The 19102-nt window shown below is 44.0% G+C and overlaps 1 protein-coding gene across 1 annotated transcript in view; it reads left to right on the forward strand.

Annotated features, from left to right (window-relative positions):
• EPHB2 (EPH receptor B2) overlaps positions 1-19102 on the forward strand; it is a 218888-nt gene that overhangs the window by 138122 nt on the left and 61664 nt on the right. The window contains exons 3-4 of the mRNA XM_044671322.1: positions 7575-7730; positions 13752-14087. Of these exons, the coding sequence (XP_044527257.1) occupies positions 7575-7730; positions 13752-14087 (492 nt within the window). The remainder of the gene's footprint in view (positions 1-7574; positions 7731-13751; positions 14088-19102) is intronic.

Genomic DNA, 19102 nt, shown 5'->3' on the forward strand with positions numbered 1-19102 from the left:
GAGGGAAGGAAGGAAGGAAGGAAGGAAGGGAGGGAGGGAGGGAGGGAAGGAAGGAAGGAAGGAAGGAAGGAAGGAAGGAAGGAAGGAAGGAAAGAAAGAAGAAAGGAAGGAAAGTCCAACCCCTTCATTTTGCAAAAAATGAAATAAGGACCCTAGGTCACACAGATGGCAAATGGCAAAGCCCAGAATTTTACACCAAACACCATGTCCTCTGACTCCAAGTCAGATTCTCTTTTTTCTCTACCACTTGGTTCCAAAGCCTGGCTCTGCCTCTCTTTGCAATTTCAGGCAAATCAAGGAATCTTATCATTGTAAGGAACCCCAAAGACCATCTTGTCTAAGACTTACCCCACTCTGAGCCTCGGTTTTCTTATCTGTTAAATGGGGAGAAAAAACCTGCTCCACCTACTCTGCAAGGAAGTTAGAGGATAAGATAATGTCAGTGCCTATTATCATTTTTATGCAAACACAGTCATATAAATGTGATCCATTTCAGTTCAGCAAACATATCGATTTTGTTTAACAAATATTTATTAAGCTAAATTTGTATGTTAAAGGCACTATGCTAATATAGAAGATAAAATGAAAGACAAAAATAGTCTTTATGGAGCAGCTAGTTGGCTCAATAGTCAGACCTGGAGATGGGAGGTCCTGGGTTCCAATCTGGTTTCAGCCACTTCCTAGTTGTGTGACCCTGAGCAAGTCACTTAACCCCATTTGCCTAACCATTGCCCTTCTGTCTTAGAGTTGTTACTGAGATACAAAGTAACGGGCTTTGTTTTTTGTTTTTTAAAGGTATTATGAGCAAAGAGAGAGCACTACCCCCTATAGAAATCAGAAAAGGTTCAGAGAGGAGGTAGCTGGATCTGAGCCCTGTGGGAAGCCAATAATTCTAAGAACGAATGGTGAGGAGGGAGTAAATTACAGACAAGCAACAGATTGGCAATAGAACACCAGCTTTGGGGAACTACCAACAGGTGGTCCTAACTAAGTCTGGAAAGGTAGGTGAGATCCAGATTGTAGAAGACCTTAAATGCCAGGCCTCACGTAGGAGGTAATAACTAAGCTAAGCTTTGGGAGGAAAAAAAGTTAAGGATTCCAAGAGGAGGGAAAGTAAGAAGGAAGTGCTTTCTAGACATGGGGAACAGACTCTAAAGAGGAATGAAGATGGACAATGGGACACCCTGGAAGAGGAATAGCAACTAGGTTGGCTTATCTAGACTGCGTCGTCCATGAAGGGGAGTATCATGAAGGAGGCACTGTGGCAAAGGCTGCCACCCTGACAAGGTCTTCAGACTTTGATTCTAGAAGTAACAGGAACTCTTTAAGCAGGGGAGTGACATATGGTCAAGCCTAGGAAAGGGAAAGAATGGAGGCCAATTAGAAGATTATCAAAATAGTACAGGAAAGAGATCAAGAGAATGATGAGGACCAGAACCAGGAACAAGATTTTGGAGGGGGAGAGAAGGAAACGTGTAAAAGTCATATGATTCAAGAGCTAAAATTCAAATCTAGAACCCGGGATGTTCACTGTAACCTGATTTTGTCTGGATCTAAGTGATGAAGATGGGCGGCATACAGCCCAGCCTTGGCTTCTTCTTTTCTGAAGGGTCATTCTCACCCCTAGCCCAGTCCAGGAATGTGGAGAAGGAATGTGAAGCCCAGACAGGGTTGGGAAGATGAGGAGGAGGGAGTGACCTCTCCTCAGAGGAGTAATGGAGTCCATGTGAACCCACTTGCCTTTGGGGAGGAGGCCTCACCCTTTGGGAGTGGCCCTGTCTGTGAGGAGCTGAGCCAACCCAACAGAAGAGTCCTCTTCATTTGGGGATTCTCTGAGGCAGCCACATCCCTTCTAAGGTCTTCCTGCAAATATGGGGCCAGGAGCTTTGCTGAGTCAGCTGGGTCAAACCCTGGTGAGAGACAAAGGAGGTTCCACAGAATCTACTTGCCTCCCACGTTGGGGGGATGGACAGTGGAGAGAGAAGAATCTTGAAAGTAGAGAAATAGGCCTGGATTGTCAATGGCCTAAAGGAGTCTTGGTACATCTTGAAGAATAGGAACCTACTTAATAGAATTACAGGCTGGCATGACTCAGACTCAGGGAGTTAGAGTTGAGAGGATCCTTAGAACAGAGACTGTCAGAACTGAGAGGAAACTTAGAACAGGGAATGTCAGAGTTGGGAGGAACCTTAGAACCCAGAATGTCAGAACTGGGAGAGACCTTAGAACCCAGAATATCAGAGCTGGGAGGACCCTTAGAACACAGAATATCAGAAGAGACCTTAGAACAGAGAATGTCAGAGCTGGGAGAGACCTTAGAATAGAGAATGTCAGAGCTGGGAGAGACCTTAGAACAGGGAATATCAGAACTGGGAGAGATCTTAGAACAGAAGATATCATCAGCTGGGAGGAACTTTAGAACATAGAATCATATAAACTTCCCCTCTTCCATACTGCATTAGGCAGTAAGACATTCCCAAACCCAGGGAGGTTAGTTGGGATCTGGAGTACAAAGGGATCTTCTGTGGGATGAGAGCTGGGATCTTATAAAGGGGAACCCTCTCATTTCTTTCGACATAATATCAGAACTAAGAAGAATCTTCAAATATAGAATGTCATCCTTGAAAGACCATCTGAATTGAGAAGCTCCTTAGCAAATATAATGGGAATCAAGACCTGATCTCTGATACCTGCCTTGCCATTCATTTTCTGGATCACCTTGAACAAGTCACTTCTTGGGTCTGCCCCCTCCCCCACACCTTGCAAAATCAGGATGTTTAAAGTATTTTTTTGGCCCCTTCCAGCTCTGACATTTTGTGTTTTCAAATCAAGCTTTGTGCCATGAATTTAGAGGTAGGGGAGACTTTAGAGATCACCTGGTCCAACTCCTTCATTTTATAGAGAGTAAACTGAGACTGGAGCAGCTAGGTGGAGAAGTGGATAGGCCTAGAGTTAGGAAGACCTGAGTTCAAATCCAGCCTCAGACACTTACTTAGTTGTGGGACCCTGAGCAAGTCATTTAACCCTGTTGGCCTAAGTTTCCTCATCTAGAAAATGAACTGGAAAAGGAAATGGCCAACCACTCTTGTATCTTTGCCAAGAAAACCCCAAATGGGGTCACAAAGAATTGGACATGACCCAAATGAACAACAATAAACAGAGGCCCAGAGAGACTTAAGTAATTTCCTTAACGTCACACAGGTCCTAATAATTGAGAGAGGAGAATTTGAACACGGCTCCTCCTCACTCCAAATCTAGCATCCTCCTGCTGTCTCTTCTAACTATAGCATTTTGTATTTCAATTTCAGAAGCAGGAGACCCAAAGCAAAATTGCCTAGCTGTTCAAGTAGAGCCTGCTGAGGACGCCCCTGAGTGGGGCAGGGTTAATGAGGGATGCCTTCGAGAAGAGGTGACTTTGGAGCCAGGATAGGAGGGGCACGAGCTGGCTGGGCAGAGGAGGGTGGGCATTCCAGATGGAGGGAGAAGCAAGCAGAAAGGCAGCCTCTTACAAATCATATTAGGAGAAAGACAAGCAGTTGGAACAGAGACATGCTGAGCCTAACAGATGAAGGTGGAAAGGTGGAGGGAACTGATTGCCTCCACCATTTTGTGTGTGTGTGTGTGTGTGTGTGTGTGTGTGTGTGTGTGTGTGTATTCTCATGTTCCAGGCTGGCATAGAGTCAGCAGCATCTTAGGGATTTCAGATTAAATACATAACATTTTTACCTGAACTATCTACAAATAATTATATTTCAACCTTGGCACAGCCTAATATATTTTTCAAAATATTTGTACATTGTCTGTTTCACTGGATTTTCAATATTCTTATGAGGGAGGTAAGACCAGGTCAAGTCTCTCCTTTAAAAAGGGAGGGGAAAAACCCTACCTCCCATCTTGTAATCATACTAAGTTTGGAATCCAAGGCAGAAGATCAGTAAGGGCTAGGTTATGAGGATTAAGTGACTTGCCCAGGATCACCCAGCTAGGAAGTATCTGAGGCCAGATTTTAACCTCAGACCTCCAGACTCTAGGCTTACTCTCAGGGCACAGAGTCACCTAGCTGACCCCCTCTCCATTTTTTCTAAACCCTTATTTTCTGCCTTAGTAACAATGCTAGGACAGAGGGCAAGGGCTATGCAAAGGGAATTAAGTGACTTACCCAGGACCACATAGCTAGGAAGTGTCTGAGGCCAGATTTGAACTCAAGTTTTCCAGACTCCAGGCCTGGATCTCTATCTTTTACAAATTAGGAAACTGAGGCTAAGAAAAATGGAGTGGCTTGCCCTTGGTCACACAGTTAAAAAATGCCAGATTCAGGACCTGGGTCTTCCCAGTTCTAAATCTAGAACTCTATCCACTACAACACAAAGAGATCTAGAAAGTTAGAGTAGAAAGAGTCCTCCATTAGCACATAGAAAGGTAGAACAAAGAATGTAAAACTGGAAATAATTTACAATATAAAATGTCAGTTGGAAAGAGGGGACTTAGAACCCAGAATGTCAAAGCTGGGAGGACCCTTAGAATAGAGGATGTCAGAGCTGAGATAGTTCTTAGAACCCAGAATGTCAGAGCTAGGAGAGGTCTTAGAATCCAGAATTTGAGAGCTGGGAAGTACCTTAGAACCCAGAATGTCAGAGCTAGGAGGGGATCTTAGAACCTAGGATTTCAGAGCTGAGAAGATCCTTAGGACCCAGAATATCAGAACTGAGAAGGTCCTTAGAACCCAGAATGTCAGAGCTGGGAGGATCCTTAGAATAGAGAATGTCAGAGCTGGGAGAGAGCTTAGAACAGAGAATGTCAGAGCTGGGAGAGACCTTAGAACAGAGAATGTCAGAGCTGGGAGAGACCTTAGAACAGAGAATGTCAGAGCTGGGAGAGACCTTTAAACAGAAAACCTGAGAGCTGGTGGGGACCTCAGAATATAGACTGTTCAATTTGAAAGGACCTTGGAACATGGAATTTAAAACATACAATGCTCAGAGCCAAAGGAAGTCTTCAAAGAGAATATAAAAGCGTAGCCCCCTTCATCACCACATCCGCATTCCATTCTCTTTTCTCCCTTCTCGAGCATCCCCCCACCCCTCCCAGCCCTATACACACATCCCTCCAGTTTCTAACAGCCCACTGGTTTCTTTGTTCCTCTTGCCCACTGTCCAAACCTGTTTTCAGCTCTTTCTTTGCAGCCAAAGAGAGATGCTTGATGGTAGCTTCAAGTGTGCCCCTTCCAGGGAGCTTGGTGTTTTCACAGATTCATTCACGCCATTCAGCCAACATGTTTTAAGTACCTACTGCATGCAGAGGCCTTTGCTGAGCTGGGGTCTGTCTGATAGGGGGAGCAGCAAGGAAGACAGATAATGAGGATTCCCAGAATTACACGTAGCACAGTGCCTGGTGCATAACAATAAATGTTAGCTGTTATTATTATTATTACATTTGAGTTGCAACGTGCTAATGGGAGTTCTAAGGTCAGAGATTGTGCCTGCTGAGTGGAATCAGGGGAGGCTTCTTAAAGGAGGGACGGAAGCCTTAAGCCCCAGAACTGAAGCTCTCCCAGCCTTCTGAGGCGTCAGGATTGGGTGGGAGGCTGTGAGTCCTGGACGGCAGTGGAGGGGGACGTCAGGGCCTTTCCTTGGTGTCCTGTTCATCTCTCTTACAAAGTCCAGGCCACCCTGCCTGGCGCACTTCCCAGTGGTGTGTCAGAAGCGTCAGAGTGTAGCAGAAACAAGAAATATGGCAGGCCTGGGAGTCTGGAGACCCAGTCACTAGACCTAGTGTGGCTACTAACTGGTTCTGTGACCCGAGGTTGGTCATTTCCCCTGCCTGGGCCTGGTGGATGTCTCGAGCTTCTGTCAAATGGGATAATTGGACTAGGTTGTGTCTGAGATCTCTTCCAGCTCTTTCTACGTTCTCAATAATACACAAATGAACTAAGTCATTCCTACTAGACAAATGAAAAAACTGAGGCCTGGAGAAAGGAAGTGACTTGTCCAAGGAATCACACAAAGCGAGTTAGTGGCAGGTGCCTGATTCCAGACCTCGGTGCCTTCAGCCAGTGCAGGAAGGAGGGAACTGCTCCTTGCCTCCCCCACAAGTCTCAGTGGGCCCAGGATGCTCTGAGGTAGACATGCAGAAAGCAAGGAAAGAGAAACAGGGGGGTGCATTAGAAAGAACACTTCATGTGGGTCAGAAGATTTGGATTCAAATGGTGACTTTGCTAGTCACTATCCATATGATCCCTTTCTGGGCATCAAGTTTCTCACCTCTCCCAGCGAGGGGCTTGGTACTGAGACAGTAAGCTTTGGTCCTTTCCGGCTTTAAATGCACAAAGCTAGACTCAGAGTCAGGAAGATCTAGATTCAAATCCTGTCTCACCAAGTAGGTCAGAGCCTCAGTTTCCCTTCCATAAAATGAGGATCATAGAAAAAGCAAAGCATCCATGTCAGAGTTGTTAGGAGAATCAGATGAAACCATGTCTGCAGAGTGCTTTGCAAACCCTACAACACTATAAATGTTAGCTATTTTTACTGTCATTATTGTTATCTTCTGGATTTCAAGTAAAAGGCAGAATGGGGGACCAGCAGAGCTTTCTCCAAAACAAATCTGTTCCTTCTGCCTGGGAAGTTGGGAATAGAAAGAAGCCTGCCGGCTGAAGAGAGAGGCAGCGGGTGGAGTTTGGAAAAGGCAAGGAGTCCCCTCTGCGCACCCGGGGCTCCTGTTTATTTATTGAGATCGCTAGAACATGTGTCACACACGCCTCAGAGTGCTTTGGGGGGCTAGGGGGGAAGGGTAGAGATGGCATGCTTCCTAGTAACTCAGATACTACCCTCTACTGTCCATAGCTGGGGTTGCGGACAACCTGGCCTTGCCAGATCAAAGGGGGCATCATCCATCCATCTTTGGTGCTGGAGAGCTTCCCAGCAGCCCTTGGGAAACTGGTCCCTCAGTGCCAAGCCAGGGCTGCTGGAGTTGCTCTGGAAAGGAGGAGAGGAAGGGAGGGGAGTAGCATTCCCCAGCGTCCCCCGTCTGTATTTGGAAGAGAATTCCTCCAAAGCTCATCTCTTCCAAGACTTGACTGGCTTTTACTCAAGACTCCCAGAAGGCTGAGACTGGACCATGTCAAAGAGGCTGAGAAAAAAAAACAAAAACAAAAACAAAAAAAACAGAAAAGGTCAGAGATTTAAGAGTCAGGCTGATGGATTTGGAGGGAGTTCTCACTGGTTTTGAAGTCCAAGGACTTGAATTCATATTCTGTCTCTTGACACTTAATAGCAATGTGGCATCAGATAAGTCACGACATCTCTGAGCCTCAGTTTCCACATCTGCAAAATGAGAATCTTACCATTTTTGAGTAGTTTCTGTTTGTAAGGAACCTACACGCTAACATAATTCCTAGCTCTGCCCCATGAGACCTTAGGTAGTTACCTACCCTTCCCTGAGCCTCAGTTTCTCCCTCTGTGAAATGGAAATAATTCTTGTTTTTCAGCCAAGATTTCTTGACTTTTCTCCTGCCACCCACTCCTGCTCTATTCATTCCTTTCCCTTTGGGTTGACTTCTCATTTGTTTTCTCCTCTAGGCTGCCCATCTGGAACCTTCAAGGCCAACCAGGGGGATGAAGGATGTACTCACTGCCCCATCAACAGCCGGACAACTTCAGAAGGAGCCACCAACTGTGTCTGCCGCAATGGGTACTACCGAGCTGACCTAGACCCGCTGGAGATGCCGTGTACCAGTATGTTTGAGGGGGGCATTTGGAGGACACATTCCTAGCTGAGCTCGCCTGGGGGGAAACCATCTCCTTGTGAAGCAGAGGCTGCCTGAGACCTATCACGCACAGACCACCCTTAAATAGTTTGGGGCTTAAATTAGGTGGTGGTTTTTTTTTTTTTTAAGAAGTAGAAGCGAGAATACCTGATAGCAGAGAGATGACCCTTTTCTTTGAGACATAAAAGTGATTTCTGACTAGAAGAAGACCCTCACTGGGGGCTCGTGCATGTGAACACATCATGGAGCCCCAATCAAAGCCTGTTTGAGTTCCAAAGGATTTCAGAACAGAGAATAGGAGAGATCAGGGAACAGTTTAGTCCAGTTTGACCAGAATACACAGTGTGAAGGGAAATCATGTGAATGTCTAGAAAGCTAGACTGGAGTCCACGCTCTGGAGTTGGGGTTTTACCCAGTAAGCAACCCAGAACCACTGAAGTTCTTCAAGCTTGGGAACTAAGGTGTGTCCTCAGGTCCCTCCCATCTCTGACATTCTTCAGGTTATTTTGTTTATGGATTGCTGCTTCTCTCTACAAATGAAGAAAATATTTTATGACTTTCTAATTGCTCTATAGCTTAATTGAGCTTATCTGGGCATATGAATGGGATAATTCATCCGATTCTTTAAGGCAAACAGGCCAAGAAGGTTAGCCCCCTTAGCCCAAGGTCTCAGCCAGATCCTAAGATTGTTTCAACATCTCCAGTTTATAGTTGAACTTACTGGCTGTCAGGCACCATATTCCCAGGGTCAGAAGAGAACTTAGAAGGGAAGCTAGGTGACTCAGTGACTCCAGCCAGACTTGGAGACAGGAGGTCTTAGGTTCAAATCTGGCCTCAGGCACTTCCTAGCTATGTGACCCTGAACAAGTCACTTGACCCCAATTGCTAGCCCTTATTGCTCTTTGGCCTTGGAAGCCATACACAATATTGATTCTAAGAAAGAAGGTAATGGGTTTTTTTTTCTTTTTTAAAGAAAAGAATATAATCTTTGTCATTGGTCTCATCCCTGCTGGGATCCCTGGCAACTAGAAGGCACAGTAGATAGAGCATTGAGCCTGGAGTCAGGAAAACCCAAGTTTATTTATAGCCTCAGACACTTCCTAGCTGTGTGACCCTGGGCAAGTCACTTCCCCTCTGTCTGCCTTATTTTCCTCAACTGTAATCTAGAGATAATAACAAGCTCACAAGATTGTTGAGAGGATCAAATGAGATGACTCATATAGCACTTAGCTTAATGCCTGGTATATAGTAGGCACTTAATAAATACTTATTCCTTCCCTTCATAAGAGCTGCCTTTCAGTTTATGTTTTATTAGTTTATTAGTTCTTAGAGAACTAGATATGGGATGTGGCTATAATGACTTTCTCACCAGTAGAAACCAAGGTGTGGTCCATGGCCAGATTCAGTTTTGAAGTGAGAATCCATTTTGGAAGTTTAGTATTGTCTCAGTATCTATTCTAAGACAGAAAAACCACAAGACCTGGGGAGTTGGGGTTAAGTGACTTGCCTAAGGTCACACAGCTAGGAAGTATCTGAGGCCAGATTTGAACCCAGCTCCGCCCAACTCCAGGCCTGGCATTCTATACACTGCGCTACCTAGCATCCCCAACCTTCTCTTAAAACCCAGCTGGTTCTTAAAAGGATCACATAGCAAGCCTTTAAGGTGAATTATTTTTTTCTGGTTTCTTTCTGGTAAAAAAAAGGGGAGCTCCACTTACTTTTTGAACATTTATTAAGCCAATCAATCAGCAAGGATTTATTAAATGTTTACCATGTGCCCAGCACTGTTGCTAAATACTGCAGATACAGAGAAGGGCAAAAACAGATCCTACTTTGGAGGGATTAAGAGACATGAAAATAAATAGGTGTATCCTTGGTACTCAAATTAGACAGAAGAGACCTAAAGTGCCTGCTATTTCCAGGGCCCTTTGCTAGGCCTAGTGCAGAGCTCAATACATCCCATGTCTTCCCATCTTGTGCCATTATTATGGACACCTTATTATGGAGGTCTCTCCCTGGAGGATATGCCCAGTGCCTTTGCTGCCTTTCCTCTAACTCCCCTCAGATCTCATCTTGGTGTAATCAGCCACACGCTACACACTAACATAAGGTCATTTTGGCCCTCCACCACTGCTCCTTTGGTATACTAGGAGTACCCACTTAGCAGCCTCCATCCTGTTCTGGTCATCCATGTCCCCAATAACATCCTTTCTACCGCTTGATTACAAACCACCGTTGGGAAAATGCTCCAGTCTGCATCCACCCACCAAGTGTCTCTGCATTGTGCTTCAGAATATTGGTCATTTCAATTCAAGCATGAGGGCCGCTGAAGCATATACGTGATGGGAACCTGGTGGGAAAGTGGACCCTCCATGTTCATATTGATTGATCGAGGAGAGGGGAGCTAGAGGAGTCCTAAGTTTGGGGGAAGCAGATTATTCCAAAGGGCTCTGAGAAAGATTAGAGAAGAACCCATGGCCTAAAATTCCTGCGAAATCCCATGCAAATTCTAAAAATGCAAAGAGAAACAAGTCTGATAAGGAGAAAAGGGGGAATATTTCCTTAAGAGACCACCTTCTCTTTAGAGGCATCACAAGGTACGTTAATGGCCAACTTGGGCGTTTCAATGACACGTAGAGAATATGGAAGCAAGGATGAACAGAAAAGCGTGGCATAGTCCCCCAAGGATAATATCAAGAAAGCCAACACTTAGAATGAATAAGCTGAGGCTGAGAGGGAAGGTTAGGGCCAACAAACATGTTTGGTTCTTTTTTAGACATATTAAGGAAAAGAAGAAACTCAGAGAAAGGAGAGGCCCACTGGGAAGATGAAAACATGACAGAGGGAAGGCAGAACTCCTCAGGTCTTAATCATGCTCCTATTTCCTCTGCCAAGGATAATCCTTGGACTGGAAAGAACAGAGCAAGAATGGCTGATGAGGTTTGAGCCCACCGTGAAGTAGGGAGATAGTAAGGCAGCAATCAGCTCCCTTTGATAATTTCAGATAGCCACTGGCCAAATCTGCATTCCAAGGTGCTGAAGATACTGAGCTATTATGCAATGCCATTGATCTTTGGAACAATATGGAAAAATAAAAGAAGTGCCATGGAGATTGAAAAGGACTGACATTTTCCTGATTTCTGAAAATGGGACAAAAATGGACTTTGAAAACTAAATTTGAGTTCATTTTCAAAATTCTAAAGGCATCTGAGGGACAGACGGATGGATGGATGAATGGATGGATGGATGGATGGATGGATGGATGGATGGATGGATGGATGGACAAAGGGGTAGCTAGTAGCCATCTAGACAAGGAAGAGCCAGCAGGGCTTCCTTCAGCCAGGTCATGCCAAAGGAACGTCAATTCTTTGGTAACATAGTGACTATATAAGTAGATGAGGGGAATGCTGATGATGGTCTACCTAGCTGTTAAAAAGCATTCAGCAAAATGCCTCTCATGATAGGGAACATGGTAAAGAGATGTAGGCTATACAGTGAGCTGCTTATGACTCTTCAGAGATCTTCATATTGCAAGATTTGTCACATGGCAACATCTCCAGAAGGGTATTAGTATTAAAGAGATGGGTTTTTACTATAAGAAACAGCTTGAACCTGTTAAAAGTACAGCACAGTTTTCTAAATTCAATTCAGAAAGATGCCTTCCTTCCATTCATTTTTGGAGATAGCTTATTACCCATGTGTAGGGTTTGACCAAAATAGGGGTCTTAATGAATTTAAATGGAGTATCTGTTGAACTGCAGGTCAAAATCTAGACAACCCTTTTTTTTTTCATCCACTTGGCTTTTCCAGTATGGATGACCAGACTGATTTCCTTTTGAGTGACCATAGGTCTCATGTAAAAAACTAGCAATCTCTAAAGATCAGGGACACAGTAACATAATGTCATCCACAACAGGAGCAACCTTGGTGTCAAGAGGAAGTATCTTGTTTATTTGGCAATTTCCTGTGATATATATACATAGAATCATGTTTATACAAAGAAGAGAAGAAAAAAGTAGCTTCTAGATTGACAAAGTACCTAGAGCATTATTAGATTAGGAAGATCCAAGGTCAAATCCTTCCTCAGGCATTTACTAGCTATATTACCTTGGACAAGTTAACTTCTGCCTGCCTCAGTTTCCTCACCTGTAAAATGGGGATAATAGTAGCACCCAACTCCAAGGGGTTGTATGTAGTGAGGACCAAATGAGATAGTGTATAATGTGTAAAGGGTTTTACAGACCTTAAAGTGCCATATGAATCTAAGATACTGTTATTAATGAGGAGTTGGGGTGCTTAGAGAAAGCTTCATGGATGAGGATCTTAGAGCTGGGCCTTGAAGGATGAGTAAAATGTCAACTGGGAGAAAATAAAGAGGGAAGAGAGAAGGACAGTCCAGGTATGAGCCAAAAGTTTGACAAGGGAAGCAAGAAATCAAGATGGGGAGAGAAGAGATACCAAAAGAGAGAAGGCTGCTTGGAGTCTTTCTTGGTATTGAACAGGTCCTTGGGAGCTAAGAGCAGGTAACAACTTTCCTCAATAGTCTTTAATTCAACATTTATTAAATAACTATAAGATAGAAGACATGGCTTGATATGCAAGGAAAAGATTAGACCATAACTTACCCTTTAGGGACTGACATTCTTCAAGGCAAGGGGGATAGAAAAGTATACACAAAAGTAAATAGGACTTATATACAGAGGGATTCAAGCAGGAGACAGTACATACGGTTAGTCGGTCAATAAGCATTTATGACCTACTGTATAGGCCTCGTGTAGGAAGTGGCACCCAAGCCATGCTTTGAATGAAACTAGGGATGCTAAGAGGTGGAAATGAGGAGGGAGTATATTTCAGGCATGAAGAAACACATATACAAAGGTCTAAAGGTGGGAAATGGGATGTCACACGCAAGAAATTATTTGTTAGCAGGAGACTGTGGCTTGAATAGAAAGTGTATGAAGAGGAGTCACAGGAAACATTCTAGAAGGGTAGCAAGGTGGCACAGTGTAGTTGGGAGGACCTGGATTCAACTCTAGCCTCAGAAACTTCCTAGCTATGTGACCCCGGGCAAATCACTTAACCCCAGTTGCCTGGCTCTTGCTGCTCTTCTATCTTAGAATTAATACAAAGATAGAAGGTAAGGGGAGGGAAGGAAGGAAGGGAGGGAGGGAGGGAGGGAGGGAGGNGAGATGTGAGAGCCAAAATCCACCAAATAATTCTTGAACCCTCTACTCTCTGTTGTCCTTCTGTAGCAAGCTCTGTCTATCCAGATCACAGAAGGATATGATAATAGATTTAGAGGTAAAAGGGACCTTAGAAGTAGGCATAAGCCTCTCATTGTACAGATCTGACTTGCACAGGGTGACAGAGCTGACAGAATCTGAGGCAGGATTCAAACTCAAATCTTCCTGATTCCAAGTCCAAATAGGAGGCCCCATGTCTGCTTTGAGTTCAAGGACTTTCCCCATCCCTAAAGTCTCCTCTACTATGGTATGAGAATATGAAGAAAGGAAGGAAGGAAGGAAGGAAGAAACGAAGGAACAAAGGAACGAACGAAGGAAGTAAAAGAAAGGAGGGAGGAAGGAAAGAAAGGAGGGAGGGAGGGAAGGAAGAAAAGGAAGGAAGGAGGGAGGGAAGAAGGAAGGAAAGGAGGGAGAGAGGGAAGAAAGGAAAGAGGGAGGGAGGGAGGATAAGAGAAAGGGAGGAAGGAAGGGAGGATATACATGATGGGAACTTAAGGGAAAATGGACTGATTGTAAATAACTTTAAATAGCAGATCTAAGGATTTGGAATTTTACCCTAGGGGCAATAGGGAGGCACAGTAAGTTTTTGAGCAGAGAAGCAACATGGTCAGATCCATTTTGGAAGGTGTATGAAATTCTTTGTTCACATGGAGTGAACATAGTGCCCCGGTATGAGGCTGTCCTCTCGTGGAGCAGGAGGCCTCCCCACACCCCAGCCACTAACTGACTCATTTGTTTATCCCTAGCCATCCCATCTGCACCTCAGGCTGTCATCTCCAGCATCAATGAGACCTCCCTCATGCTAGAGTGGACGCCGCCCCGGGACTCAGGTGGCCGAGAGGATCTGGTTTACAACATCATCTGCAAAAGCTGTGGCTCAGGTCGGGGCGCCTGCACCCGCTGTGGGGACAATGTGCAGTTTGCCCCCCGGCAGCTGGGTCTAACCGAGCCCAGGATCTACATCAGCGACCTGCTGGCCCACACCCAGTACACCTTCGAGATCCAGGCAGTGAATGGAGTCACTGACCAGAGTCCCTTCTCGCCCCAGTTTGCTTCCGTCAATATCACCACCAACCAGGCAGGTAAGAAATTAAAACCCGGCCTGAGAAGGGACCGTCATCACTCATGACCAACCAACCTGTTCAGAAAGGTCAACCACTTGGTGACTTTCTCAACCAGGAGTCAGGATCCCTGAGCCCAGATCCAAGACCTGCCACTCATTAACTAGGGCACGATAGACAAGCCACTGAGCCTCAGTTTCCTCATCTGTAAAATGAGGACAGTGAGACTCGGTCTTCCTACCTCTCAGGGCTGCCATTTGTAAGTCTTAAACCTCTCTATTGCATGATACCTATAGTGATTATTTATTGTGTTTTATTTAAGCTTTGTTTTTATATCATCAAATGAGTACCTACTATATGTCAGGCCATGTGCTAGGCCTGATGTAAGAAGTGGCACCTAAGCCACAGATTTTTTTCATAAAACTAGGGCTGCCAAAGTGAGGAGGGGGTACATGAAGAACTATGTATATAAAGGTCCGGAGGTGAGAAATTGAATGTCATATATGAGAAGTAGCTAGATAGCAGGTCGCTTTAAATTAAATGGAAAATATATAGAGTAACTTCATATGTATATTCAACATCATATTTGTTGCCTTGATCTCAAGAGGTGCAGGAGGGGCAAGAAGGAAAGAATTTGGAACCCAACATTTAACAACATGAATATTAAAAATGTTTAGTCTACTTGGGAAATAATTAAATGAATAAAAATATTTTTTAAAAAGTTTATGAAGGGAAGTAAATGTAATAGGAAACACTATACATACACAGGCATAGACACAGACAGACACACACACACACACACACACACACACACACACACACACACACACCAGTAAATAGTTTCTTTTAATAGAAAAAAAAGTGAAGCAGAACCAACCTTCCACACATGCAGTCTCCCACCCTTCTTACCAAAAGGAGACTTCTTTGGGGCCAAGATAGGGTATTGCAATAACTCAGCATTTGTCTTTATTTTGAGTATTATTTTCCTGTACATCACTATAGTCATCATGAATATTGTTCTTCTGGTACTTTGCTTACCTCACCACTGCCTCTGTTCATATAAATCTTGTTAAGTTTCTCTGAATTACTCATTGTCATTTCTTAGAGCACATTAATATTCTATAATTATGTTTACATATATATATATAATCATATATATATATATCCCCTCCCCCCAGATGATGAATGTCCACTTGGTTTCCATTATTTTTTCTACCACATTAAAAGGGTTGTTATGAATACATGGGGAAGAAGCATTTTGGAAAAAGCAAGATCCTCTTTCACATTACTTTTTTCTCACCATAAGGTAGGGAAGGTTCAGTAGTCATATCTGACACTTTGTGACCCCATTTGGGATTTTCTTGGCAGCGATACTGGAGTGGTTTGCCATTTCCTTTTCTAACTCATTTGACAGAGGAGGAAACTGAGGCAAACAGGGTTAAGTGACTTGCCTAGGGTCATACAGCTGAGATAACTGGAGTGGTTGGCCATTTCCTTCTCTAGCTTATTTGGCAAGAGGAGGAAACTGAGACAAACAGAATTCACTGACTTGCCCAGGGTCCCATAGTTACAGGCCATGAGTTTTCCTGACTCCTGATCTGGTGCTCTATCCACTATGCCACCTAGGTGCCTCATAAGATAGGGAATACCAGGTATTATTGCTCACTTCTTTTCAATAACATGAACTTCCCCCCAATTTCACAGCCAATAATCATCAGAGCTGAGACCCCCAACAGAGGTTTTCTGACTCCCAAGCCAGAGGTTTTTCTTACACCAACAATAATTCATTACATTTCTACAACATTCCACACATTTTCTAGGACTTGGATTTGTTAGGATTTGGAGCTAGAAGAAACTTTCTGAGTCATGTAGCCCAATTCCCTCATTCTCTTCATGAAGAAGTCAGCCCAGGTCACACAGAGAGTAAGTAGGAGAGCCAGATTTGGACTCCAGTATCTGGCTCCGTATCAAGTTCTCCTTCTCCCCTGCCACAATTGCAAATCACGTCGTCTTACTGGTTCCAGCCACATTGTGAGGAGCGGTTGCATGATCCCCATTTCCAAGAGCAGAAGAATGAAGGAAACTCAATGTCATGAGCAAGCTAAGGAGATCACACAGGAAAGCATCTTAGAAGGCTCCACAAGGCCAGCACAACACACAGGCAAAGTCGGGGGCCGCCTCCATGGAGTGACTTGAAGGACAGCAGGAGGATGCTATGCCCCAAAGTCGTAGCCAGGTTCCATAGCATAGGATTATATTATCAAAAGGGAGAAGAGATATCAGTAGTCATGTAGCCCATGAAAGAAAAAGGCTGGGCAAAGTACTCTCTGAGCAAAGTCTGACTATTTGGCGGGCAAGACAAACAAGTCAGAGGTCTGCACATTCCCCAGCTGAATCTGAGACCCCAGATCGTCGATACTGACAGGTTTGTAAAGGCAAAAGGACTTTTTAGAGTGGAGGGGTTAAGACTTCCAGGAGTCATTCTTGACATAAATAACAGGAACTTACAGGTCATGGACAGTCTGATCTGGGTTTCTTACAGGTCATTCTTGATGTAGGACATCGCAATCCCCATTTCTTTTTTTTTTTTAATTATTATTATTTACTTAATCCAAAATGTATTTATTTTTAAATTCAGTTTAATTAATTAATTGATTGATTGGGAATATTTTCCCATGGTTGCACGATTCATGTTCTTTCCCTTCCCCACCTCCACCCCCCATAGCTAATGAGCAATTCCATTGGGTTTTGTTTTTTTTAAACCCTTAACTTCTGTGTATTGGCTCCTAGGTGGAAGAGTGGTAAGGGTGGGCAGTGGGGGTCAAGTGACTTGCCCAGGGTCACACAGCTGGGAATCCATTGGGTTTTACATGCGTCATTGTCAATCCCCATTTCTGCGAAACCCCCACCCATCCTCAGGGCTTGCTGCCCTCCTACATGAATCAATCAGATATAAAGAACAGGATGCCGTGTAACCACACACTTACAGTAACAGACACACTTAAAATTATTACTCTGGGACTCTATTCTTAATCTGTTTACATGCACAGACTCTTTTGCCTGGGACTGTAGTTTTACTACAAATCACAGTTGCAAAGTATTAAACTAAGAGAGTCTTAAGCTAATACAAATAAGAAGCGACTTAATTAAATTTCCTTCTTACATCCACCGTGAGCCATGTCTTCAGCCTCTCTGATAAGCGCTCATCTAATTTGACCTTTCGTGATAGGGAAGGCGTTTCCATACTTCTTGAGACTTAGTTTTCTCTTCTCTAAAATGGGCAAAGAGAAATGAATTAGAGGACATCTCAGAACCCTTCCTGCTCCAAATCTTATGGAAAATGTAGCAGAGAATTCCTTGGACAGCACTTCTGGTTAAGAGGTGTGCTTGTTTTGTTTCATTTTGTTGTTTTTTAATGGGGTATTGAAACAAAATTTGTCTCTCTTCTAATTCTAATCATTGGTCCCATTTCAGAAGATCAGAGAATTTCAAGCTACAAGAAAACTTTCCTTGAACAGAAACTTAATTCATTGGAATTAGCCCTGGCTCTGGAGTCAGATGAGCTAAGTTCAAATTCCTCCTTTGACACATAGAATCTATGTGAGCTTAGCTCTCTGAGACTCAGTTTCCTCATCTGTAAAATAAGGAACTTGGAGAAAGAAACCCTCTGAGCTCCCATTCTACTTTATGATCCTATGGCAAAGTAGATATAGATGGCAAGTAGATGGTCTTGGAGTCAAGAAGTTCCAATCCAGCCCCAGATACTTACTAGCTATGCGACCTTAGGCAAGTCACTTAATTGCTGTGTACCTCAGTTTCCTCCTCTGTAGAATGGGAATAATAATTGCACCAATCTCCCAAGATTTGGGATCAAATGAGATAACAGGTGTAAGGCACTTTGCAAATCTTAAAGCACTATATAAATGTTTATTTTTGTTTATTTATTCACTTATTCACTAATTAATTTCATTTAAAGGGGGAAAATATTCCTAACACTAACAGATATCCCCAAGTAGAATGGATAGCCGAAGGAGGCAGTGGGTTTCTCATTACAGAGAGTCTCTAGGGATGGTCTGCCATGTTATAGAGGCAGGGGGTTGGCTTGAACTTGATGTCCTATGAAGATTCTTTTGATGGACTTAGAATCTTCTTATGAAGGTCTAGGAAAGGGATTTAAAGATCAGAGGGATATCAGAGATAGAGGGAAGGGAGGGTCCTTAGGGATTAGTGAGCCCAGCTTTTTCATTTTACACATAGGGAAACTGAGGCCCGGGGAAATTGAGAGGCTTGCCTGGGGCCACTTAGATAGTAAGGGGCAGAACCAGAATTGAACCCAAGTTCTGTGACTCCAACTCCAGTCTTTTTCCTACTGAAGCATGCCTCTGTGAGCCTGTGATTGTGCATGTGAGGAGATAAGTATGCATGAGTATGAATGTGCTAGCATCTGTCCAGGGGGTATCACTGCATGTGTGTGTGTGTGTGTGTGTGTGTATATATATATATATAAAAGAGGACACGTGTGCAAGTTGTGATCATTGGATGGGAAGCGGTTGTTCCCATATGTGAGTGTGGAGGGGACTGTATCAGTGTAGGCATGATTGGATGCAGGAGCATTGTGTGCATGAGGAGGTTCATCTGTTTATTAAATTTTATTTTCTGCCTCAATATCAGTTCTATTTTTTTTAAACCCTCACCTTCGGTCTTAGAATCAAGACTATGTTTTGGTTCCATGGCAGAAGAGCCGTCAGGACTAGGCAATGGGGGTTAAGTGACTTGCCCAGGGTCACACAGCTAGGAAGTGTCTGAGGCCAGATTTGAACCCAGGACCTCCTGTCTCTAAGCCTGACTCTCCACCCACTGAGCCACCCAGCTGCCCCCCACCCCCTTGATGAATTTTAAAGAGAACATGGACAAAAGTCAGAGGGTGGTTGGGCACGCATGGATGGGTTGGAGTCTGTATTGTTGGTGGAACTCCTCAACCGCCGAGATCTCTGAGATTCATTTGACTGTCTGCAGGGCCTCCTAGACTCATAGTA

The sequence above is a fragment of the Gracilinanus agilis genome, chromosome 3 (genome assembly GCF_016433145.1).
Source record: "Gracilinanus agilis isolate LMUSP501 chromosome 3, AgileGrace, whole genome shotgun sequence".
Classification (NCBI taxonomy): Eukaryota; Metazoa; Chordata; class Mammalia; order Didelphimorphia; family Didelphidae; genus Gracilinanus; species Gracilinanus agilis.